This window comes from Ursus americanus, chromosome 24 (assembly GCF_024610735.1).
Source record: "Ursus americanus isolate L20-20 chromosome 24, mUrsAme1.1.p, whole genome shotgun sequence".
Lineage (NCBI taxonomy): Eukaryota > Metazoa > Chordata > Mammalia > Carnivora > Ursidae > Ursus > Ursus americanus.
The window spans coordinates 2,290,612-2,316,506 of NC_142150.1; the positions used below are offsets into that span (position 1 = coordinate 2,290,612).

The following is a 25,895-nucleotide window of genomic DNA, read 5'->3' on the forward strand; positions in this document are numbered from 1 at the left end:
TCACCCTTCATAGCAACCCTGCAAGGTGGAGATTATTGCGTCTCTTACAAAAGAAGAAACTGAGGCCCAGAGCTTTTGTGGCTCCTGTGAGGCCATGAGGGCAGCCAGGGGACACACTGAGCTTTGGACTTGGGCTCCAACAGCCCTGAAGCCTGTGGCTTTCTCTGCACCACCTGCCTGTCCCCAGAAAGGACTGCAGGATACCGGCTGAATTCGAGTAGTTTTGTATCTCTCAGTCAGCGGCCTTGTCCTTTGTTCAGTGCTGGGCACAGAGTGGTTCCAGAGAGAGAGACTGAGGCTATTCCTTGGCTCTGAAAAGCAAACGAGCCTTGCTCCGTGTTTATGCTCTCTGGGTGGCAAGTCTTGTACCTGGGGGAGAGCTGAAACAGTAGAAGGCAGTGTTTATGTGAGTGATGCCAAAGTGAGCACTGCAGATGTTTAAGGAGCCGAGAGAGCATCTGGGAGGGGATCCATGTCTTATCAGCACCTGGCAAAGCACAGGCCCAGCTCTCCACGTGTGGTGACTTTGCTGAGGTGCAGGGAACAGAGCCACCAGGTCAGTGCTCCTGGAGGACAGAAGCCTGGCTCAAGACTGGAACTTGGCTAGGCCTGGAGCAGGGAATGTACCTTCAGCTGAGCACGGTGCCAGGCACGTTGGAGGCTCCCAGGGTGGAGAGGAGGAGGGGGAGGGGTCCCATGCTGTTGCCGCTGCCCCCTTGGCCAGCAGCGTCTGGGTGTCTGCCCCCAGCTGGCTGCTCCCTGCAGGTGGTACCCGCCGGGCTGCCGTACAGCGTTCATGTGTGTGCTTCTCTCTCGCGGGGCTCTCCCGGTGGCTTTGTCCGTGGCCGCCTCCCTCTCCCGTGCATCCCTGCCACCTCCTCTGCCCAGAGACTCCTCTCGGCCGCTGCTCTGTCTCCTGCACCCTGCAGCCCACAGGAGAAGCCAGAGCCCCTCCATGATCTGCCCGGGATGCCCCCACCACCCCTTGTCATGAGGTTGGAACTTCAGACACCTTGAACTTGCTGTCATTCTGCAGCCATCCTGGCTGTTTCCAGACTCACACCTGTGTGGTGTTTCTTTTGCCTGAGAACTTCTGTTCCCTGGTCTTCTAATGAAATTCACCTTGTTCCTAAAATTGTAGTGTTTGGGCATCCCCCGTCTGCCCTGTGGCTCCTCTGGATACCTCTAGGCTCTGTTGGACACTTCCTTATCTGGCTTCCACGCCCTGTGTTTGTCTTTTAAAAGCGCTTGCCTGTTGTCTTATAATCAACTCTTTATACACCTGTCGTCCTCACTAGGCCCCATCTCTGCATCTCCGAGACCTAGGGTGATGCGTGGCTCTTGCTTAGGCACCAGTAATTGTTGCTGAATGAATGAGTAAAGGATGAAGGAAGAAAATAAACACCATTCTCTGCTTTTAATATTATAAGGCCAGCCCACAGTCCAAATGCACCCACAATAGTGTTTCTGTCTGGAGAGTGGGAAGCCGCCCAGCCCAAGGGCCTTGTCTCTGTGTTTGCTGACCTCCTGCTGCCAGGCCGCTGTCTGGGGGAGCGTGGTATGCTGTATCGTCTTGTTTACAGACCCTCTCGAGCCCTCCTGACAGCTGGGCCAGCCCTAGATCCTCTACGCTTGTCTTCTTGCACTAGCTTTGGATTCTGGAAAAATAGCTATTGCTTTGGAAAATCGACCCTAACTTATTTTTGTTCCTTTGAAACTTGAATGACTTTCCTAAGAAATGCCTGAGGTTAGAGTGGTGCAGAGAGACAGGCCAAAACCCAGGCGAGCTATTTTCGTGATGTGAATGAATACCCATCGCATTTTTCCTTCCATCGGCCTGAGCACTTGTTCCAAATAGCTCACAGCTTGGGCTCACAAAGCACAGACTCCTTTTGTACGTCGGGAGGAGACCCACGTGTGTCTGTGTCTTTCTGTATGCCTGAGTGGATGCCGTGCTTGCTGCGGATACGAGGAGCAGAGAGAAGTTTTGAGAAGTTGCCGTTTCTCGTCTGTATAGGGCAAGGACCTGCCCTCTGGTAACTAATGGAGGAAGACTTTCAAGTTTGGTGTCTAGGGATAGGTGGGAAGGCCATGAAATCAAGGGAGGCACATACTTTGAATGTTTTGGTCCCTGCACTGTTCTGTGGTTAGGTTACACTCATATTAGTCGACTAATTTACAGCGCCATGAATTAAAGGTTTTCAGTGGTGCTCACAAAATCTGTGTGTTTCTCTGCTTTGCCCTCCCCCCCCCCAGTTGTTATTTCTAGAACTGTCTGGCTCATAGCAAGATTGACCAGGTAATGCTGACATCAGCCAGGGCGTATCTTTGAGCAATCTCTAGTTCTTTACAGCCTGCGAGAGGAGTGGGGGTGTTGGGGGGGGGAGATTGCCAGCAAGACGGCATTGCCAGGTCAGAAGGGATGACTGTACATTTTCTATAGATGGTTTATGTTTAGCATTAAGTATTAATATTTAGTATGCTTAACATCCCAAAGGAATTTTATTTTTCCCTCTCAGCACCCATCCCCCCCACCCTGCCCGCATTGCCACGGAGCTCACCTCTGCCCTCACGTACCTTTGCAGGCGTGACGCGTCTCCAGGTACTTCATGGTGTTCTCCTCTGGCCTCTCCATACCACCGCTCGACACAGCTCCTGAAACATGGGGGAAAACGAAGATGAGAAGCAGAGCCAGGCCGGGCAGGTTTTTGAGAACTTTGTCCAGGCTTCCACGTGCAAAGGCACCCTCCAGGCCTTCAACATCCTCACACGACACCTGGACCTAGACCCTCTGGACCACAGGAACTTTTATTCTAAGCTCAAGTCTAAGGTGACCACCTGGAAGGCCAAAGCCCTGTGGTACAAACTGGACAAGCGTGGATCCCACAAGGAGTATAAGCGAGGGAAGTCTTGTATGAACACCAAGGTAAGGGAAAACCCTGTGATTTCTTATGTGGGGCATGCAGGTTGGCTGCTGGGAGGTTAGGAAGCTGTGGCCATTCTGCCATTCTAAGGTTCTCAGTAGGCGTGGGCGTGTGTTAGCAATTTGCTCAGTCGAAGATTTCCTTTGTCTGTATGTGCAGAGCTTACCCTGGGGGGGAGCTTCTGTCTAATCCCGATGGCCTCGGCTTCACTTCTTGTGTCCTCTCAAAGGCAGAGAGACAGAGGCGTGCTTGGCATTATCCTCCTTCTACGATTACCACGACCACTACTACTTCTAGTAGCTACGATTTATTGAGCAACTTCCGTGCGCACTTCATAAACATGGTCTTGGCGAACACCTTCATGGTCCTTGAGGCCATTTTAGAGCTATGGAAACTGAGAAGTCAATTATCTTGCCCAAGATCACACAACAAGGAGGCAACCTTGGTCTTTCTGTTTCTAGAGGTTACGGCCTGAATTCTGTTTCCCTGGGAGCCAACATTGTAGAAAGATCCCTTGACTTTAATTGGCTAAGAAATAGGTCTTTGGGGCACCTGGGTGGCTCAGTCATTAAGCATCTGTCTTCAGCTCAGGGCGTGATCCCAGGGTCCTGGGATCGAGCCCCGCATTGGGCTCCCTGCTCCGCCGGGAGCTGGCTTCTTCCTCTCCCACTCCCCCTGCTTGTGTTCTCTCTCTCGCTGGCTGTCTCTCTGTCAAATAAATAAGTAAAATCTTAAAAAAAAAAAAAAAAAGAAAGAAATAGGTCTTTGGTCCTTACTGCCTTTTCCCCCCTCTGTCTTTCCCTTCTTCCCCCCAGCCTCTTCCCCAGGATGCCTTTCTGGGCTCAGGGTCACACTGGCACTTAACCGTCCACAAGCTGATTACTTCCCCCACTGTTTGGCCATAGGCAACATTGGTGAACATGGCCTAAGCAAGCCACGCATCATATCACTTCTCTCACTGCGATGCCTATTGCCTAAGGGGCTGTCAGCCCCGGGCAGTGGTCCAGACTGTATGTTTAGGTTAGAAGTGAGCGTGCTGTATTTAGACCTCACAGGAGGTAAGTCAGCCAGAGCCCTTGGAATTTTAGTTGGTGCCAATCCCAGACAAGAGGATTGAACTCTCCATGGTGATCAGGACTGTTGTGTTTTTGTTTTGGTGATGAGGAGCTGGTGAGTATACCGTGGGATACAGCCGCTTTCCCTTGCCCCCAAGGGGACAGCCGCCAAAGCTGCTCCAAGCCTGGGGCGCACTGACTTTACGGGGCATAGGAAGAGCGTTTCACCGGCCAGAACTTCAGCCTGGAGCTCTAGCCATCTAGGTAGTGCCCATAAGCTGCCAAGCTTTAGCCCTTTACACTTAAGCGGAGACAGAGTGTTGAAGAAAAAGGAGAGAAAGGGGTGCGGCTGGTCCCCGAGGCACCACCCCCACCTATCTGCTGTAACTTCATGGCTCCTTGTTCACTGGGAAGCTCTTCAGACTTGGAGAGGGAGGCACTGTTTGTTTTCAAAGCATCACCCTTTTCAGTAACAGCATGTGGCGGCTTTCTTTTGAAAAGGTCCCGTAGAAGTCAGGTGGCCAGCCTGCAAGATGTTTTCTCAGGAAGGTTTTCAGAGACCTTATTCTGTGAGGAAATGCCAGGGCCTCATGCGCCCAACAGTTTCGGGCTGTTGAGAGGACTCTCTTGGTGATCTGAAGGAGGGAGTGAGCCGGCAGGGGGATGGGATGGAGGCCTGGCCACCAGGAAGATGTGCTCTTTTTCGAAAGTCACCAGTTGGTTGGTTGCCTCGCCTGTCTGGTCAGCCCTTATTTTACAAGGTTTGATGGTTGAAATAGAAGAGTCCTTGTGGACTCCTGTGCTTGGTAGGTCACCACTGGTGCCTGAGATACAAAGGGATAACACTAATATCTGTAGTTAACGATGCTGAGTTGAGAGTGCATCTTGCTCAGGAATTTTATGCCTCGTAGGAGGAGGAACAAAGAGTTTTCACATGTGCGGTAGCCCATCTCCTAAAATCTAGCTAGATCCTGAAGCGTGGAACACATTTGGAAATGTCCTCTAAGTATGGCTCGGACTGTGTGAGGTCACGTGAGCCGCACACTTCAGAAACCCAGCTCAAAGCTAAACAAAAAAGGGAACCGTTAACTGGTATAAACAGGAAGGTCCAGACAGTCTTTCCCAGCCTCTCTCCTTCCATCTGTGTCTTAGACGTTTTGCTCTAGGTTGGCTCCATTCTTCCGTCCTGCAAACAGATTTTCTCCATGTTGGTGGCCTCTAGCTCGCATCTTTATAGCTCTGTGACCCAAAGGCTAGACTCTCTCCTCTTGCTCAATATTGAATAAAATCTCAGGGAAGGATTTTAATTGGCCTGTCTGTGGACCAATTATTGTGCCCAAACCAGGAGCACTGGCTACTGTCTTTGGTAGCCCTTTCAAGCGTCACATGATTGACGTCAGGGAGGACAGGCTCCCAAGGTCATGGAGGTGTGAGATGGATAAATAGCAGGGGCTGTTTATGTGCGTTTCTGTGTGTAGAGTCTCTCTCCATATTGGATTCATGTGGATGGTTAATACCCAGCTCGAAGAGCCTACAGCGTGTAGTCCTTGTGAGTCAAACAAAACACAGAACATGGGTCCTCCCTCTCTCTAACGTGAACAGACCTTGTCTCACTCACTCACCTGGTACAGGTGTCCTCGGGTGGAGTAGTTCATGCTGAGCATAAGCCAGACAAGAAGTGCTGGGTATCAGCATGCACGCAGATGAGCACTGATGCTACGACATATAGCACAGGCTATGAGGCGCATAGCCAAGCTCCCAGCTGGCCACAGTTAGAGTAGAAATAAATGCAGTTCAGCCAGAACCCTCACCTTTCCATTGTTGTGGACATCTCAGCACCATCGGGAGTGGGTCTGGGCTTTAGCATTTCACAAGCATTTCACAAGCTACCATGTGCTAAGCACTGTGCTGCTGTCTTCATGCCGGCAGTGTGTGTGTGTGTGTGTGTGTGCGCACGCACGTGTGAGTGTATATGTGTATATGTATGTATGCATGTATGTTGTCAGTGGTGGTTGGGGGAGAGGGACCAGCATCTATTTGGAGAAGAGAGCCTCTGGTGGGGGTGCCAGGGAACAGGGAGAAGGACCTACAGTGTCTTTAGAGCAGTGGCTTAGGTGTCAGTTGCACAATCTAACTTGGGATCACTGGTCATTATTGGTTAGTTATGAGGGTTTTGTCAGGCACCTAACGACTCTGTCCTTGGGTGTGATCTGTTTTGATAAGGATACAGTGAACCAAGGATCAAGCCAAATTAACTCTTTAAGGACTAATACTGGCTCCGCATCAGGGTAGTACCCTGATCAAATGTCATATCCAGTCGCGTAACGTTCCTGGGGGAAAACAGCCCAGAAGGAAAACGAAACAAAGCAAAACGATACAATGTTTGATATGGGAATTGCCATCATCAGGAAATCATGAAGCCTTGTCTTTTATATGTACCTAATGTCAGAAGGAACTTGAGAGGATGTTGTGTACCATCTCTCCATTTGACCCGTGACATCGAGAGACCCAGGAACCTGAAGTTATTGATCTGAAGCTATAGGGTGGCTTTGTCAGGATTTGGACTCTACTGATGGGTTTCCTCCAATATTCTTTTGTTCATTCACTCAGCAGGTGTTTCTAGTGTTCCATGCCTTACTAGGCACCTGATGGGGGAGGAGGCTTGAAAGAAGAAGAAGTGGCTCTGAGCAGTTCGGGAGACACATTATTTCTGTATTTATTGACTTATTTAGCCATTCATGAGGTGAATAATTATTGAGCAGCTGCTACGTGCCAGGCACTTGTCTAGGTACCAGCCAGCCATGAACTAGCTCCGTGGCCTGGGGCAGGCTACTCAGATCGCTGATCCGCAGTAGTGCTGCCTGTAAAATGAAGGTGGCAGTGGTCCCTCTCTCACGGAGTTGCTGTGAGCACTGAGGCAATCTGTGTGAAGTATTGAGAACATCATAAGTGATCAGCAAATGCTTAGCCGATATTTTCGTTAATATCCTAAGTGTATGAGACAGGTGCATCCACTGTCCTGCAGAAGTAGAGAAGAGCAATGACAGCGGGACTGGGGCAGTCTGGGAATGCTTCCCGGAAGGAAGGTATGATTTGGAGCTTGACATATGAGAAGTTTGCCTTGCTTAGCTGAAGGCAAAGAGCTGTATTCCAGGGAGAGTGTGTTGCTGTGTAAAAAGAAAGAAAGAAGGTGTGGGTGGGGAGAGAGGGTGAGAGCCAGGGAGAGCAGAACAGATGGATGCAGGAGGAGACCCAGAAAGAACGGCCTCCCGGGGACAGGCTGTGAAGAGAAGGTCTTGTAGGCAAACAGAGGACCGGGGACCATTGAGGATGAGCCTGGATTCCTGTTCCAGGGTTCTTTCTACCACCCTCTGTGGGGTCGCTCGGTGACCGCAGATAACCAGTGCAGACCAGAAGGCATTTGTACATCATAAAAACAAGAGTGCAGGAAATGACTCATGAACTCTTGTCACCAGCAGGAATGAGGCCAACCTATAAAATGAAAACGGGTGGGTTCTCTGGTGAGTAGGAAATGTCTGGATTTTGTGAACATCCAGCAGGGTCACCGCGTACTTTTTGTTCCTGACTGTTACCCTTGCCCACCTCTGCCTCTGCAGGGGCCCCCCCGGTGGTGGGTAGCCCAGGCTTGGGTGATGCAAGGGCTTCCCGAGACTCCTAAGCCAGCACGGCAGGAGGTAGGGAGATAGGGTGGGAGGGGCGGAGCTTGCAGGGAAGGCTGCTATCTCCTAGTCTAGATAAGCCTATCTGACATTCCGGACCTCTGAAATCACTCACCGCTGCCCTCACAGCGGGGCTCTGCTGTGCTGGCGGGGGCTCGTCAGGTTCCACTCTGCCTAATATGGACAGCTGCAGGCAGAGACGATAGGGCAGAGGATGATCTCTGGGGTACCCGTTCCTGCAGGTGACCTCTGGCTTTGCCTGCTTACCTGTAACGGCCTCCCGGTGCTGCTGTGTTCCACGGGTTTTCCAGCCTAGATTACGAAGGGTTTGTGTTCATTGCTACCCTTGTCACCACTGACTCACATGGAGTTGGCGGGCTCAGTGTGAGTGTGTGCGCTGGACATGAGATATGAGCTTGAGTGAATCCAGTCCCCCAGATATTACCCTGAGATAAAAAGCTCTCTTTTTTGGCTGTCTTCATAGGAAGTGGTTAATTTGGGTTCCCTCTGGTTCATTTTATAAATACAGTTATCAATAAAGACTTCTTTGTCTTTTTAAGAAAAAAAACTAGTTTCCTTTAAAAAAAGAAATGTATGCTTATGATTAAAGAAAAAAAAATTCAAGCAGGACGAGAACAGGTAGTGTGGTAAGTGTATCTTTTCCCCAGGTGCCCAGGTGCCAGCTCAGGAGGCAATCACCGGACCACCTGCTTTTCCTGAAAGTCTCTGCACGTGTGTGCGTGTGGGCGTGTGTGCGTGTGTGTGTGTGTGTGTGTGTGTGCACGCGCGCAGGCCCTGATGTGGGCATCCCCCCGGCTACTTACTTTTTTACTGGAAAATGGTTTGTTTACATATTGGCACCTTGCTTTTTTCACTCAAATATATCTTGGAGATTGTTTTATGTTAGTATGTGGGGCTCTAATCCTTTTATTATTTTCATGGCTTCCATTTCACAATTAATTCACCTGCTTCCTCATTCCGAGTCTCTTGCCATTTTAACTAGTGCTACAGTACCTTTTCTCCCACATACTCCGTATCATGAAAACGGATCTGTGAGATAGTCGTGAGGATTCCGAGCCAAAGGGTAATGTGCATCACATTGAAAATACCTTAGGCACTGTGGCGTTCTCCCTGGAGGTTCTTCCAGTGGCCAGTCCCCACCGACAGTGCAGGAGAAGAGTCCTTCTCCGAAAGGGGAGCTACCACAGCAGGATATTGCCTGCTGGGATCTCCTTAGCCTTACTGAATGGGCGTTGGGATGGACACCCCCTGAATCCTTGAGTCTGGGCTGGGGGGCTTGAGCAGGGCCACTGAGTGAAGAGCAGTCCAGTAATAGTAAAGCAGGGACGGCTGCCACCACTGTAACAACCACAGCCGCAACCACAGCTTCATTACTGTTACTAACACCCGACGTCTGCATAGCACTTTAAGTTGAAAAATAGTTGCATATACATGGTTTTGTTCAGAGGTTTGCTTTATCAGTGACTATGAATGCTCTTTAAAAGGGGAACAAATACAAGTGTATACTTTCCTCTTCAAATTTTGTCAAATAATGGGAGCTCTTAGAGCCTTAGCCCACGGAGGATGTATACTGCTTGTGCTGAACAGGGGCCCCTTCCTGGCTTAGCTAGCTTGCTCTCTGTGTGATTCAGTTTAAGCAAGCATCACCTCCTTCAGGGGGCCTTCCTTGAGCTCTTCTCCACTTCCTCTTCTCTTATTCCATCCTCAGCCTGGGTTTGGTGTCCACTGGGAGCTCCAGGCTCTGGTCCTACGAGATCTGGTTGATCGGCATCCCTCCTTGATTGCTTTTTATGTCTCTTTCTCACTGTGGGCTCTGTGATGATGGGGACATGCCTGGCTCATCCCCAGGTCTCAAGCACCCAGCTTATTTTTAAACCAGATATCAGTAGAGAGATAGTGGCCTGAGGGTTAGTGGCTATATTCTCTGATTCTCTAGGCCAGTGCTGTCTAGTAGAAATACAAGTCACATATGTAATTTAAAATTTTCTCATAGCAACATTTAAAAAGGACTAAAAATGGTGAAATTGATTGTAATAATATATTTACTCTGATATATCCACAATACTGTTTTAACCGGTAGTCAAGATTAAAAAATATTGATATATCTCATATTCATTTTTTTATTAAGTCCTAAAATCATGTATGTATTTTACAGCTCATCTCAATTCAGACTAGTCACATTTCAAATGCTCAATAGCCACATGTGACTAGTGGCTGTTAAACTGTATAGTGCAACCCTAGGCATTCCATCACACTTGTCACCTTGTAGTAGCAAGATGGCTGCTGCAGCTCCAGCCATCACATCTGCTTCCAAGACCAGAAGAAGGTAGAAGGTGCTGCTTTAGCTACAAACATTGCCTTATCATGTGGGCAAAAGTGTTCCCAGAAATCCCATTAAAACCCCATGAGGGCAGGAGTTGTTGTCTATACTTGGCTGATTTCCCAGGACCTAGATTAATGCCTGACAAATGGTAGGTATTTGTCACAGGTTAGATCTTCAAAAACAGATGCTTAGAAGGCGTTCGGAATATAAGGTGTTCATTAGCAATCACTGCCTGTGAAAAGAATGGGAGAGGAAGCAGGATTGGACAGAAGACTGAGCCCAAGAGAACCAAATGCCTGCAGGTTCAAGCCATTGGTCATTTCCTACTTGGCCTTTCAGCAAATGAGTTTTGCAAAAGACAAAGGGTGGGAAGCCACAGTTCTCTATATAACAAGTTCCACAGGTAGGAATACAAGCAGTATACTATGTAACTTAGTTCTAAGAGTGTATACTTAGGGATGGTAAGTTGTAAATATAACAGTATATACATACATTCTTCCATGCATTCTTTTATATTACATAAAAGCTCTTCACCTTAAACTTCACTGTAGCTTCTTGGGAAGAAAACCCAAATATGTTCTAACTTCCGAGCCTGCTCAGAGCCTTCCGCTGTATGTACCATGTTTTATTGCCACCTGGCATACTCCCCACCCCCTCTTATGTGTCATAGTCTTAAGAGATATAAATACAGGGTAGCAAGCTGTCACCAGACGCTTGTCCACGGAGTTCAGCAGTGGGAAGGTTTGTATTTTCGCATCCTTTCTCTGGGAGAGAGCTGTCTAAATCTGGGGAAATTCCTTTATGTCCGAATCCAGGGAAGCTAGCATGGCGATGCTTACTCCACAGCTCTTTGATGTTCTCTCTAGCTTTAAGAAAGTGATCTCTTCCATTTACTTCTTTTCCCCATTCTTTATGCTTTTTTTTTAACTGTGGATATATATGAAATTTGCTATTTTAATTTTAATTGCCATTTTATGTGTACATTAATTAATTATATTTACCACGTTACAGAACAATTACTGTTTCTATTTCCAAAATTCATCACCCCAGACAGAAACCCCGTACCCACCAAGCAAGAAGTCCCCTTCCCCCTACTCCTCTGCCCCTGGTAACCTCTGATCTACTTTCTGTCTCTATAAAACTTCTATTCTAGGCATATCAGGTAAGTGGAATCATGTAATATTTGCTGTTTTGCGTCTGGTCCTTGTCTCACTTAGCACAGTGTTTCAAGGTTCGCCTGTGTGGTAGCAGGTATGAGAATCTGCTCCTCTCTATTTTTTTTCAACTTTAATAATATATTTTATTTAACCCAGTGTATCAAAAATATGATCATTTCAACATGTAATTACAATAAAAGGATAAAATAGTTTATTTTTTTAAAAGATTTTATTTATTTATTTGACAGAGATAGAGACAGCCAGCGAGAGAGGGAACACAAGCAGGGGGAGTGGGAGAGGAAGAAGCAGGCTCCCAGTGGAGGAGCCTGACATGGGGCTCGATCCCAGAACGCCGGGATCACGCCCTGAGCCGAAGGCAGACGCTTAACGACTGAGCCACCCACGCACCCCTAGTTTACATTTTTTAACTAAGCTTTCAAAATATATATTTACTCTTAACAGCACATCTCAATTTGAAGGCTAAATTTTAAACAGAAATTTTAAACAGAAATACTTAATCTGTATTCCGATTCCGTAAAATTTATAGTTGAGAAAGTAGACTCACACACGTGCAGGTTACCCAACCACACTCCACACTCAAAAGTTTTCCAATAGCTGACTCGAGTAGGAGGTGCGGTTTTTTTTTTTTTATTATGGTAAAATGTATATAACATTTACCCTTTAACCATTTTAAGTGTACAGTTCAGTGGCATGAAGTGCATTTACATTGTTCTGCAACCATCACGCCATCCAGCTCCCAACGCCCCCCCTTTTTATCATCCAAACTGAAACATCCTAGACTATACTCATTAACCAGTAATTCCCCAGTTTCCCCTCCCTCAGCCCCGGCCGTCACCATTCAGCCTTCTGCCTTTATGACTCCGACTACTCCAGGTGCCTTACGTAAGTGGAATCCTGCAATACTTGCCTTCCGTGACTGGCTGATTTCACTTTGCATTACGTCCTCAAGGTTCATCTGTGTCGTAACATGGGTCAGAATTCCCTTCCTCCTGGAGGCCGAAGAGTTCCACATTGTACGTGTGTAGACCCCATTTTGTTTGTCCGTTCATCCCTTGATGAGCACTTGGTTTGTTTCCACCTACTGGCTGTTGTGAATGCCGGCGCAGTGAGCCCGTCGAGCTCCTGTTTTCTGTGGTCGGGGCGATCTACCGAGGAGTAGAATCGTTGAGTCCTGTAGTAATGCTGCGTTCCACTTTTGAGTAACAACCAGACTCTTTCCACCTACTTGTAATTTTTTTAATCGCCACCCCTGAGTTAAATTTCCCACAATTATTAATCCATGAAAGAAGTAATTTTGAGTGTCTACTGCAGGCCAGGTACCAGGGAGACCGCAGCAACGAGAACAGCCGAAGTGCCTGCCCTCTTGTAGTTTGTGTTCTTCCCGGAGGCAGAGTAAGAGTGTGTGCGTGTGTGTGAGTGGTGAGTGCTAGGGAGAAAGTCGAGGAGAAAGCAAGGAGAAGGAGCTGTGGGTGTCCTGAGCAGAGGTGGGTTGCCGTTTTACAGAAGGATATGCTAGGAAGGCTTCTCCATGACAGTAATATTTGAGCAGAGAACTAAAGAGAGCGAGAACATGAGCATGTAGGCTCTTGGAGGGAAGAGAATTCTAGACAAAGGGAACAGCAGCAGGCCTAGACGTGCTGACAAGCGAAGGTGCTCAGTGTGTTCTGGGAACAGCAAGAAGAATGTAGAGGTTGGACGGCACCAGGGTGGGTCCAGGACGGGGGCCCGGATGTGTGGACCGTGAAGCCTGTGGGAGGACTTGGCCTTTTACTCTGAATGAGACACAAAGCCATGGAAGGCATTTGCGTGGAGAGTCGCATGAGCCTTGGTCATGGAAGGGATGTGGAGTCTGAGTGATACTAGAAGGGGAGGTACACCGGTCTCCCAGCTGTGAGTAACAGCTGTCTCAGGCGTAAGGAATTCACCGCATCCTGTGCACGTCATGTCTTCGAGGCGCTGCGTGTCCTTTCACCACAAGCAGCAGATGAGGGAAAGGCTACAGCCAGCCTTGCTGCCCAGATTCGGGCAGACTTGGTCATTCTGGTTTAAAGTCTTCTCAGAAGGAAAGAATCCTCCTGGGTGCCCACAGAACTTAACACTACCTAAGAAGTATGTCCGTCAGTTTACTCTACTCCCTCACTGAGTAACTGCTAAGTGCTGGCTCTCTGTGCTGGACACGGGAGAGGAGGATGAAGACAGGGAAGACCCCGCACTCACAGGCCTTTCTGTCCACTTAGGAGAGAAGAGAAACACACAGAGATCATTTTATCATGTCATCCCCAGAAGGTCCTTATGTCGTGGGTGTTGTGCTAGAACTGGGAGAGAGGAGCTGATTCTAGAGAGGTGGCAGGGAGGTGGCATTTAAAGCTGCGATCCCTAGGTGAGAAGCAGGCAGCCAGGCAAAGAGTTGGTTGTTCAGAGAGGACAGCAAGTGCAAAGGGCCTGAGGTGGGAAAGCTCTTGGCCAGTTGGAAGAAGCAGCCAAGACAGGGCTGGGGTGAGCAAAGGGGATAGTGGAACGAGGGGAGGCAGGGGGTGAGGGCCAGGAGGCAGATCATTGAAGGGCCTTCCATGTAGCTGTTGTAACAGTGTTTGCCTTTATTCGGAGAACTCTCTTTGCTTACTAAGTATCGTGATGTTGCCTCTGTTTCTTCATCTGTGAAGTGGGAATACTAAGAGCTATCACCTCACAGGCCTGGGGTGAAGGTTATATGCGAAATACACCTAAAGCACTTAAAGTACCTGGTAGCGGTTAGTTTCCTCCCTTTTGAAACTGTCGTTGCATTTGTGACACAACTTTCTTGATTCATTTTTGAAAGTCATCTTCATGCTCTTTCTCCTTTTCCATAGGACATACGAGGGGTCCTCTAGGGGCTTGTATCTGACTCCTTTGGCCTCTACTGGGGGTGCTTTCTCAGGGGTACCTTCCTTACACTCAGCTGTCACTCCCCGTGATATGATGAGAGATGACTCTCCACAGTCGCTACCTTTTTGAGCCCTGTGACCCCACTTGTGTACCTGTGGTTTCTTTAGGATGCCCCTTGGGCACCTTTAAACCACATTCACCAACTTCTTTTGGATACCTGCTTCTCCTCCCCTGTTTCTTCACTTCCCCTTCCTTGGCTATTCATTCATGCCCATCCCTTGTCCTGCATTCCCATCTCCCCCACTTTGGTGGCAGCAGTGACCTCCTACCTAGGTGGTCACAATCGCCAGTCTCTGGACTCCCTCTTGCCTTTCTCCCTCTCCAGCCCAGCTACACACCCCAGTGGGGCCATCTTTCCGAAGCACAGATCTGACTGCGGCTCTTTGCTCAAATCTGTGGCTCCCTGGCGCCTGTCGTACGGTCCCGCCCCCAGCTTGGCCTGGTGCCCTGACTGATCCGCCCACCCCTACCTCACCAGCCTGGTGTTCCAAAACTCCCTTCCCACGTACCCCATCCTAGCCGCACAGTGCTCCTTGCTCCCCACCCCTTCCCCATCCTGCTCTAGCCAGCATTCCCACATGTCCGATGCCCACCCCCCTGGACCCTGTCCTCAGAGGCCCTCCGCCTTTGCGGTTCCAGCAGCTGCCACCCACCCCTTCCCCCTCAGCCGCCCATTCCCAGGGCCACGCCTAGCAGTTTGCCACCACCCAGAACTGCTCCACCTCAACTCACCTAAAATGCTCCTCTCCAACCCCACTCAGAGCTGCTGCTCCTCTCGCCAGGCCGCCCTCTCCGCACCTGCCCCTGGTTCCCATCCTTGGCCGGCTCGTCCCTTGCCTGCCCCGCCATCAGCCTTGCCTCTCCCTGCCTTCCTCTGCTTGCCCATCCTGGGGCAGTGTCTCGCTGCCCTGACAGTGGGCTGACCCCACCCTGGGAGAGCCGCCTTGAACTTGCCCTGGGGGGGAAGGTAGCAGAGTGGACGGTCTGGGGACAGACATAGGATAACTCCGTGCTGAGCGGCCTGGTACTGCCTTTTTTGAAACAAAGCCTAGCCTGTTGTCTAACTCCCTCCCTTCCTTCATCTCCCTCCATCCGATGCTGCCCCCTCCCTTTAAGCAGCTGCCCCTTCTCATGAAACTGATGTCATCAGATCTGTTTCTTTCTCTCTTCTCAACCAAATTCTTGGGGAAGATGATCTCTGTATTCCTTGCTCCCGTGGCTTCACCTCCCTCCCGTTCCAGCTTCCTTCCCACCATGCTAATAAAGATGATCATTTTCAGGGTCCCTGGGGGCCTCAGAGTTAGCCAGACCATGACAGCTGTTGTATCCTTGCCTACTCCGTGACTTTCAGACATTGGACGTGGCGGGTCATCATCTCCTTGAAACTGTCCTCCCTAGAGAGGTGCCTAGGTGAAGTCCACGAGCCCTGGTCACTGGGGGAGGGGAGAATGCAGATTATGCTCCCTTGCAAGGAATTGTAAACCTGAGTGTCACCAGGTCCAAATTCTCCCAGTGTTTTCGTGCCTTCCTGGCAGGAAGAGTTGTCATAAAGAGCCCATCGTTGGCCTTTCTGCTGCCGCTGCTGCTGAGGTCAGCGACAGGTGTGGGCAGCGTGGATTTATGGTCCCTGCTAGTGCTGCAGGAGTCTCTTGTATTTCCCCCCTCTCCACCCAGCTCAGACTTACTGGGCGCTCCAGATCCTCCAGAACGACTTACCCTTTATTAGAGTTTAGTGATGCGTCACAATGGGATTAAGTGTTTCTGCTCAAGAAGCACTTCTGCACCTAGCATCTGACTTGATTCTCCTACTAACTCTGTGAGGTAATAAGGGCTGGTGTTGTCATCCCAACCTTATAGATGGGGAAACTGAGACTGAACCGTATTAAAGGGCTTGCCTAGAATTTCATGGGATAAATGGAGGAATGAAAGAATGTTCAGAACCAGGGGTCTCAGACTACAGTGCCCAGTGAACTGACCTTTGTGTGAGGACCTCACTGTAGGCACTGACAGTGTCAGAAATACGAAATCCATTGTACCTCCAACCACACTATTTCTTCACTTAGTATTGAACGTCAAAGTTAGGGCGGGGGTGGGGGGTGGTTCTCAGACATCATTCCTACCTTTATTTTCAAAAGAAATCCTGTCTGGGGGCGCCTGGGTGTCTCAGTCGATTGAACATCAGGCTCTTGATTTCTGGCTCAGGTCACTATCTCGGGGACATGGGATCGAGCCCCGCATGGGGCTCTATGGTCAGTGTGGAGTCTGCTTAAGATTCTCTCTCCCCCTCTGCCCTTCCCCTGCTGGCACTCCCAGTCAGTCAATCAGTCAGTCAATATCTTAAAAAAAAGAAATCCTTTCAAAAATATTTACGGTGGATACCATGAATTTGTACTTCCTAGTCATAGTTTTAGAATTTCACATTTGAGTGTTTGCTTATTAGATACTCTCAGTTCACGTTCTGGCACCATGAAGCTCTTTTGACGGATGTAGTAGTTTGAAATTTGGGGTTAAAGATGGAATTTGGGGGCGCCTGGGTGGCTCAGCCATTAAGCGTCTGCCTTCAGCTCAGGTCATGATCCCAGGGTCCCGGGATCGAGCCCTGCATCGGGCTCCCTGCTCGGCAGGAAGCCTGTTTCTTCCTCTCCCACTCCCCCTGCTTGTGTTCCCTCTCTCACTGTCTGTGTCTCTCTCTGTCAAATAAATAAATAAAATCTTGAAAAAAAAAAAGATGGCACTTGCAGCCTTATATCAGCTTTAGCATCTAATTTATTTTATTTGCACAAATTTAAAAATACGGCGTTGTAAGTAAAAGGGTTTTCAACAGCTTGCTTTGCAGTCTCTCTGATGACATTGATCCAGTAACTCAAACGTGCAGTAGGTGGATCTAGCTTGTTTTAAGGTTCAACTTCGATATTCAAATTTTTTGATCCGTAAAATGAAGGTAATATTACCCCCTTCAAGGAGTTGTTCTAAGTAGGAAATGTAGCCGCTTAGATGAAAGCCCGCAATTTTGTGAGCATTCAGTAAATGCAGACTTATTATTTTGCCCTACAGGTTTGAGGCAAAGGTTTACAGGTGTCCCCCATGCTGGGGATTCCTCACAGTACTGCTCTGCTCTGTGGTGGTTTGGGTTTGGGTTTGGGCCTTTAAAAAATTTTTTTTCCTCAGAGCAGTTTTAGGTTCACAGCAAAATTAAAGGGATGGTACAGAGATTTCCCACATACCCCCTGCCTCACCCATGCACAGCCTCCCCATTATCCTCACCCCCCACGAGAGTGGTAGATTTATCACAACTGCTGAGCCCACACTGACACATCCTCATCACCCAAAGTCCACATTTATCTTCGGGTTCATTCTTGGTGGTGTTCATTCTATGGGTTTAAACGGAGATGTCATGTATCCGTCATTATGATATCATGCAGAATATTTTCATGTCCTAAAAGTCCTCTGTGCTCTGCCTGTTCGTCCCTCTTCCCACCTTCCCTGCCACTGGCAACCATGGTCTTTTTTATTGTCCTCACAGTTTTTTGACATTCTTTTCTAAAATGTCACGTAGTTGGAACATACAGTATGTAGCCTTTTCTGATCAGCTGCTTTCACCCAGGGATATGCATTTAAGTTTCCTCCTGGCCTTTCCTGGCTTCATAGCTCATTTCTTTCTGGGGCTGAATGCTATTCCATCGTCTGAATGTAGCACAATTTATCTACTCACCTACTGAATGGACATTTTGGTTGCTTCCAAGTTTTAGCAATGATGAATAACGCTGCTGTAAACATCCTTGTGTGGGTCTTTGTATGGACATAAGTTTTCAGCTTCCTTGGGCAAACACCAAGGAGCCCGACTGCTCCTTGGTCATATGGTCAGAGTATGTTTAGTTTTGTAAGAGACTGTCTGTCTTCTGAAGTGGCTGCACCCATTTGCATTTCCACCAGCAATGGATGCGGGTTCCTGGTCTCCGTCCTCATCAGCACTTGGTCTGTCCGTGTTCTGGATTTTGGCCCTCTAATAGCCACGTACTGGTATCTCATTATTGTTCTAATTTGCATTTAATTTGCATTTCCTTAATGACATGTGTTGGCAAGTATCTTTTTGTGTGTTTATTTGCCACCTGTTATGTTGTGAGGTTTGGTTAATTAATTTTCAGGAGTTTGGGAACTTGGATGGTGCAAAATTTTTATTTTCACTCACCCCTAACTGAAATGTAGCATTGTCCCCAGTCATGAATGTAGGCAGCAAACCTGCATTAGGAGTGCCTGTGGCTTTATCAACAATAGAAATCACAGATGTTTCCATTTGTCCTCTTGCTTGTTATGGGTTGCTCAGACTCTTGCTTACACTCATTATTATTTGGAAATCATAGGGTATTAGGCCTGTGGCTAGATCTTATTATTTAATATGTTAGATCTGTTCAATGTGTTAACATTCTGTTTTGTGCATTTCAAGATGTTATTCTAAGAAGGTGTTTATGGGCTTCACCGGGTTGCCAGAGTAACCCATGACATATAGAGGACCCCTAGTTTGATGAAACAGAGCTAGGAATGACGGCTAAGAAGCTGTGTGGGGTCTGCCCATGCACAGCAGTCGAGCATGCTGGGAAGAGCCTGGGTGCAACCCGGGTCAAGTCTCAGCTTCTTCACTTACTAGCGTGTGACCCTTAGTCAGTCACTTGAGTAGCTTGAGTCCCAGCTTTCTCGTCTCTAAAACAGCAATGTTAAAGCATACCTTACCAGCTTTAGCACCACATAAAGCATCATTGCTAGCCCAGAGGAAGTCCTCAAAAGCGTAAATTCCTCTCTCCCCCCCTACTCTGTTCTGTTTCCTCTTCAAGGTTCTAGCAGATGGCCTCTTTAAGACCTTTTTGAAATGTGGTGTAACTCTGTGTCTTTCTTTTAATTAAGACCAGACCAGGTGGTCCATTGTTCAAGTCAGAGCGAGTGTCTTAATGCCCTGTGGGAATGGCAGGCTTCTTTCCCGGAGCAGCAGTGAGAACCACAGGCTCTCAGACCTTTCCTGGCCCTTCCTCTGTCCACCTTGGCTTTCCCTGGCTCACCTCCAGGCTGACTCACAGGTTGGGAATGCGTAGGCTGATCTCCCTGGCGGGCCTGCGATAGGGCCTTTGGCGTAGCATGTTCTAAGAACAGTGCCTACACTTAGTGTCTGGACCAGCTGATAGCAGGCCTGGGAAACCCATTAATCGGTGTCCTCGGTGGCTCTGCAGGCCCTCGGCCGCTCGCGCCATTTCTCCTTCTGTTGTTTCAGGCCAACTGTTCTTAGGTGGAAAAACGTAGCCTATTGTTATCTTGGTGATAAGGTGCTAAAGCGACAGAATGCTTCATTATACAGGAAGTTAGGAGTATGGGGGGAAATGTGGCTAGATGCCATCATGACTCCATATCCTCCTTTTTTGTTTTTCTTAATTAAGCACTGAATCAAAAAAGGCTTTGTGGTCGCTGAGATCAGATGACATGTGTTGTGGTTTTATTTTCTGTTGTTTAACTGTCCTGGGCCTTGGAACCATATTCGGCTCCAACTCAATTTGCAGAGTAGGTGAAAATGTCTGGTGTGCCCGGCTGAACATCGCACTACTTGTTAGAAAGATTGCCAGAGTCTCAGCCTGATGGGCCTCCTTTCGGAATACACTAGGGGAAGAGCATTGTCCATACTCTGCATGTCCTCCTCCCTGTTCCAGCCAAACACAGAGCCTCCGCTCCAGCTCAGAGCCCAGAATCTAACCACCTCTGTTCCTCCCAAGCTTGTGAGAGAATTGAGTGCAAGGAAGCAAATGTTTCTGAGACTGAGCTGAGCTAAGAGGGATTGGTGGTGTGTCTTGTATCTTTACTATCACTGGTGGGATGCTGGCTGGAAACTTTTATGGCTGTGTGACTTTCAGTGTGTTACTTAACCTCTCTGTGCCTCAATTGTAAAATAGAGAAGATAATGGTACCCAACTAATTGGATAAGTATAAGACCTGAAGAAATTCATACAGTAAAGCACTTAGAATAGTGCCTGACACAGAGTAAGATCATTACCTTGGTTAGGATTACTGGTTGTCAGAGCAAACGAAATCTGAACAGTGGGGCTCTTTAGACCTCCGCTGTCTCCACGCCCTGGGAGCTGTTTCCTGTTCACCTTCCTCCTAGTGGTGTCTGTGCCCCAGGGAAGGGCGCCCTGCAGGCTGTAACCACTGGGCATAGCTGCCCCCTGAGGCTGCAGAGCTGGAGCTCAGCTGCCCCTCTGCAGTCCCAGCCCCAGAGAGGTAAAGGGGAGAAAGGGCCAGTCTACAGTCTGCCCATGGGACACCAAGCTCCCGAGTGTCCTGGCCCGTCTCTCCCAGAAAATGACATTGGGGTTTTGTGACGAACTTGTCTCGGCTTTCTGGGAGGCTTCACAAATCGATTCTAGACATTTTATTAGACCAAGCCCACCCCTAGGTCTTTCCATGTTTTTACTGACACAAGAATGAGCTCATAGGAATGACTTGAGGGACCCCTCACTTCAGGTTGCTAGGAGAAGGGGGTTGGGTGGAGCTGAATCTGGGGGTTAACAGCCGCAGTGGTAACCACTGCCTACTGGGTCCTGTAGTTTTTAATTTCTCTGTCAAGCCTACGGGGCTGGTGAGGTTATCCCGGTTGCTCAGCCTCTGGGAGCCCAGAACCTCTCCAGTCCTCTGGCCCTCCTGCGTCTCTGCCTTACACATACGTAGCAGGAGGGGAGGAAGCAAGGTTTTGTGTGGCCTGGAAAGTTATTTAAAAGAGTCAGTGGCCAAAGGAGGGGATCCTCACCTGTCTCCCCCCAAGATTCCTCCTGTTTCATGAGGTGTTATAAGGGACTTAGAGTAATGATTAGCTTTCATCCAACACACACACGTGTATTTAGGGTCATGATCTCTAGATGCTGGACAGAAAGCAGGGAGCTCCCACTAAATGTTCGCTGTTAGAATAACACCATGATTTAGTGCTGGAGGGCACAGTGGGGAATACTCCACGCTTGACCAGGTCTAGAGCACTTTCCTACACAGAAGACCTTCCTTGCCTGCATCCTTTCTTGTTGGAAGCCCCTCGTGCTTCCAGTCCAGATGACAGCGTCTGGCCATCTCTGAGCCATCTCCTGCTGTGTGGGCTGGGGCTGGAATCCGAGCATTTCGGCATCTCTGTGATGTCGGTAGATGTGGCTGGTACCGTTTCATGGATGAGCAGACTGAGGCTGGGGGAGACCAGGGGCCCGAAATAGAGGAGGACTTCAGTTCTTAGTTCAGTTCAGTTCTAGCTGGTAGTGTTCTTTGACTGCACTGCGTGGCTCAGCTGTCCTCAGGGAGGAGGCAGCAAGGATGTCCACGCTCATCTACAGGGTGTGAGAAAGGAGAAGCTCTGGCCCTCTGGAGGCCCGGAGGAGGCCGGGGTGACACCTCATACCCTGGCATGCTTCCTCTAAATGGCTCCACCTTGAACCCCAACCCTCTCCTGCAATCCTGTTTCCAAAATCGGGCCGGAGACTTTGACATCCTACACGCCCTTCAGCAGGTACCGGGTGCCTCCCGGGTGCATAGTGGGTGCTCAGTGGTAGAGTCCGAGGACTACAGGGTGGGCCGTGTTGCTCTGACGGGGTTGGGGTTTCCGAGCTTCCTCACTCGGGGAGCGGAAGCTCTGGAGCTGGCTGCAGGGGGAGACGATCCCTTAGGATTAACTGGAGCCTGCAATTTGCTGGGAACGGTGGGAAGCAGCAGAGAGCTCTCCAGTGCTTAATAAGTGGGTTTTGAAAAACAAACAAGACCTTGCCCACGCAGGGATGAAGCAGAGGTTAGATATGGAGCTTTTCTTTTTCTTTTTTTCTTTTTTTTTTTTTTGGCTTAGTTGAATAACAGACTGGAAGGAGTTCTTGTAGGCAGGGCTTAGTCCCTTTCAAACAGGTCCGTAAGTTTATTGAGAGGACCATATGCTGTCTATATTAAGAGTCAACTTAATAACGATCATTTCTAAGCCTTTATAATTTATAAAGCCCTTTTCACATGTATTCAGTGTATATGTGTAAGCACCATCTGTAACCTTCTAAGGTTATTATATTAATAACACACACTCTTCATTCTGCCTGTTACATAGTGGAAACCACACAGGTTGGCCTGTAGTCTCTGGGCCTCAGTTTTACCCATCTGCACCGTGGGGATGACAGCTCCTATTAGGGGAGATGGTGTGAGGGAATGTGCCCCTCCCTGGTTCAGGTGCCTGGTGGGAACCTGGGGAGCAGGGGCTGAGTTGGCTCTGAGAGTGTGGGCAGTTCAGGGGTACCCAGCACAGCTGGTGGAACTCCAGACATCAGCTAAGGGGTGGTGCTTTTCTGGAACTATCTCCTCAGAGGGTGGGATGTGCCTCTTCCTGGAGGCAGGCAGGCGGGAGAGGCGCAGGCCCCAAGGACTTCTGACCTGCCTACCCAGGCTGCCCTCCAGACCTGGTTCTCAAGGATATCTGACAGGGCCCCTGGTCCACCACCATCCTAATTCTCATCAAGGAGGGCCTCTGAGTGGTGATCTGTGTTTCTCCCCCAAAAGTTTGAAGAGCAGTGCCCCAGTCTCTGTGGAGTGGAAGTGGACAGCACTCTTCTGCTCCCACCTGAGGCCCAGTGCTGGTCCTTGCATCACTGTGAGCTCCAACCCTCCCCTCTCTGCTCTTTTCCCCTGTGGGATCTGCCTCTCCCCTGTCCCTTTCTGTTTGTCTTCCTCTGTTCTCTTCCTGCCCCCTTGCCTTTCCCATGCCTTCTTCCTTCTTCAGTCCACAGAGCTGTTTGCTTTTTAATTGCGAAGGGTTTTCTGTCTCTTGTTCCTTATTCAAAGCATCAATTAGTTAATTGGTTTCATGTTCAAGGGAGAACCATCTCTAAGTCTGAGCTTGAATTATGTGCTTCAGTTAAGTTTTCTTCTTTAATAGTTAGTGAAGTGTCATGGCCGCAGCCCTTCCCAGCGGTGTGGTCCCTGCGTTTGCATCTGTGCAATGGGGAGAGTGATGCCCCTGTCAGGGCTAGCAGTGGCCAGATGGGTGGATAAATGCAATCCAGACAGTGGCAAGCCCCCCAGGTAATTTGAATTACCCCAGGGATGTGTTGATGGTTGCTGAGTGGTCCCAGGCAAGGGCCTCAAGTTTTCTGGATCTGGCTCCAGATTGACTAAGACTCTGTGGTTTTGAGGGCTTTGTTTCCATGGTTACTTGGGCTGGAATGAGCCCTGTGTCAGCCGCTGCTGGTGGAGGTGACCCTGGGCGTTCTCTGATTGCGGACGAGTTGTCTGCATCTGTTTGACTCCCTGACTCTGCCTTACTTGCTGGATTCTGCGAGTTGCCTCCCTGGAAGCCTCCCTAACTCTGTGTCGTCTGCGTGGGTGGGCCTCCCAGCCCCCCCCCCCCGGGCTCCCTCTCTCCCGTTTCCCCTCCACCCTTCCATACCAGATACCTTTCTTCGCTCTCCGCTTCCCCCACCCCATCCCATGGGGTCAGTGGCTTGCTGGTAGGGAGAGGCAGTTCTTGGAGGGGGAAGGAAGAGCTTCAACTGACATCGCCAGAACTTGTCTATTATACTCTCTGACCATCTCACCATTGTCTTTTGCTCCTCTGCCTCCACCCATTCTTAAATGTGGGCGAGCTCCCTCTTTTTCCCCTAGACCTGTACTGTCCAGCATGGGCGCCATTAGACTCATGGCTAGGGCACTTGAAATGTGGCAGAAGTCCAAACTGAGCTGTGCTGTCTGTGCAAGATACATCCCTCATTTCAATGACTTACTATGAAAAAGAAATTGTACAATATCTCATCAATACTTTTTATATTGATTACATGTTGAAATGATAATATTTGGGATGTGTTGAATTAAATACACTTATTATAATTAATTTTCTCTCTCTTTTCAGTCCCCCCCCCCAAATTTAACTACTAGAAAATTAAAAATAGCATGTGTGGCACACATTATATTTCTGTTGTAGTGGTTCTTAAGTGGTAGTGATTTTGTCCCCCAGGGCATTTGGCAATAGAGATATTTTTTTACTGTCATGCTCAGGGGAGAGGGGGTTGCAATTAGCATCTGGTTGGTAGAGGCCAGGGAATGCTGCTAAGCATTCTGGAGTCCATAGGATAGCCCCCAACGACAGCAAATGACCCAGCCCCAAATGCCCAGAGTGCCAAAGCTGAGAAACCCTGTTCTGTTGGACACTCTCGCTTTGGGTGATGTAGTCTTCTCTTACAGGCAATGACTTCAAGATCAGAGGTCCCAGGGCATCGCAGAAAGAGCATAATGGCCATCGTCAGATACCTGCAACCACGGGCAGGTTACCTGACACTTCAGAGCCTCCGCTTCATCATCTGTAAAATAGCCCTAATGATGCCTACTCTAGAGATTTCTAATTAGTAAATGAAATTGACATATACCACACCTGACACAGAGTAGGCTTCCACTGAATAGAAGTTACTGTTCTGTTAAAAATTGGAATCTCTTCCTCTCTTGGCTCTGTGGATCAACTGTGGGGATTTCTACACGCCTTCCACATTTTTCTATGAGTACCTGACACGCAACAACTTGGAAACGAAATCTCTTTATGGGTTATGTGTGTCTTGTGTAACCCTTTCCATTCCCAGCTAATGGGACCTCTTCACCCAGCCTGAGAGGGGCTTCCTTCCAGAATTCTGCCCCTGCTCTTTCCATATCCCTCTACTGTGTGCTTGGTGAACTCCATCTTGTTCAGGAAACTTCAGTTCTGTTTCTTTTTTTTTTTTCTTTGTGCTAAAGTGGGAGTACCTGTGGGCAGAACATGCGATGTGTCCACCTCTATCCAGCACTCAATGTCATGCCTAGAAAAAAATGTGTTAGTTGAGTGGTTTTTGAATGAATGCATGAATGAATAAATGATACATATCCTTTCCTCCTTGGCTCATGGGTAGAAGCAGGTACCACAGGAGCTAGGATAGTGTTTTCCAAATGCCTTATTTTTCCTTTTAATAGCTCTGCAGAGCTGAAACCATGTCCTTACCTACTCATCCCTCCCCCTTCTACCCGCGCCTTGTATTTGCCCAGGGGAAGCAGTTCATGCTATCTGGAGGCTTATGGTAATTCTTCCCCTCCGGGGTCACAGCCAGGACGCAATACACCTCTGGATCCCAGAAGTCCTGCCTTCCACATGTGGACTTCCTTTACCAGCCTAGAAGGTGGTGCCCCAGACATTCCACTGGCCCAGGCCTGGCCCCTTGCAGAGGGTGGGTGACCTAGACGCCCAGGCATGCCTTCCTCTTGGTGGCAGAAAGAATTCCCCAGTAGCCCCTAGCCCGGCTATGAGGAGAGGCTTTCCAGAAATGTGCCCTTGAAGATGCTTTGATAAAGAAAACGTGTTCTTTAGCAGGTGGTAATCATGGGCGGGCACGAGGGTGCAGGGTTGGAGTCTCCCAGTGTCTAGACGCTGTGATCTGTTCACAGTTTTGAAAACATTTTAATTACAAGCCACTTTACAGTGTAAGGTAACCCACTTTGAAGAGCTTCTGGGCAAGTTTGCTCATCTCTTTTGTGGCAGCTGCAAGTGGAGTCAGAACCCCTTCGCACTGGTGAGAGTGGCCCGGAAGGCATGTGTTTTCTCTGCTGTTTTCTGCACGATGTAAAGCCCCTTCACTGGGGAGGAGCCTCTCTGGAAATACTCCGGGATGTGTCTTCGGGAACTGGCAAGGCACATCCGGATTTGGGACTTCCCTATACAGCCTTCTGTGGGTTGGGTAGCGGATGGATGGAGGTACAATGACCAAATGGATTTTCCCTTGGGCAACATCAGG

General features: G+C 48.9%; 1 protein-coding gene across 10 annotated transcripts in view; it reads left to right on the forward strand.

Annotated features, from left to right (window-relative positions):
* MICAL2 (microtubule associated monooxygenase, calponin and LIM domain containing 2) overlaps positions 1-25,895 on the forward strand; it is a 210,902-nt gene that overhangs the window by 44,057 nt on the left and 140,950 nt on the right. For all 10 annotated transcript variants that reach the window (XM_087855273.1, XM_087855274.1, XM_087855276.1 and 7 more), the window contains exon 3: positions 2,586-2,926. In XM_087855273.1, coding sequence (XP_087711399.1) covers positions 2,663-2,926 — 264 coding nt within the window. In that variant the 5' untranslated portion in view covers positions 2,586-2,662. The remainder of the gene's footprint in view (positions 1-2,585; positions 2,927-25,895) is intronic.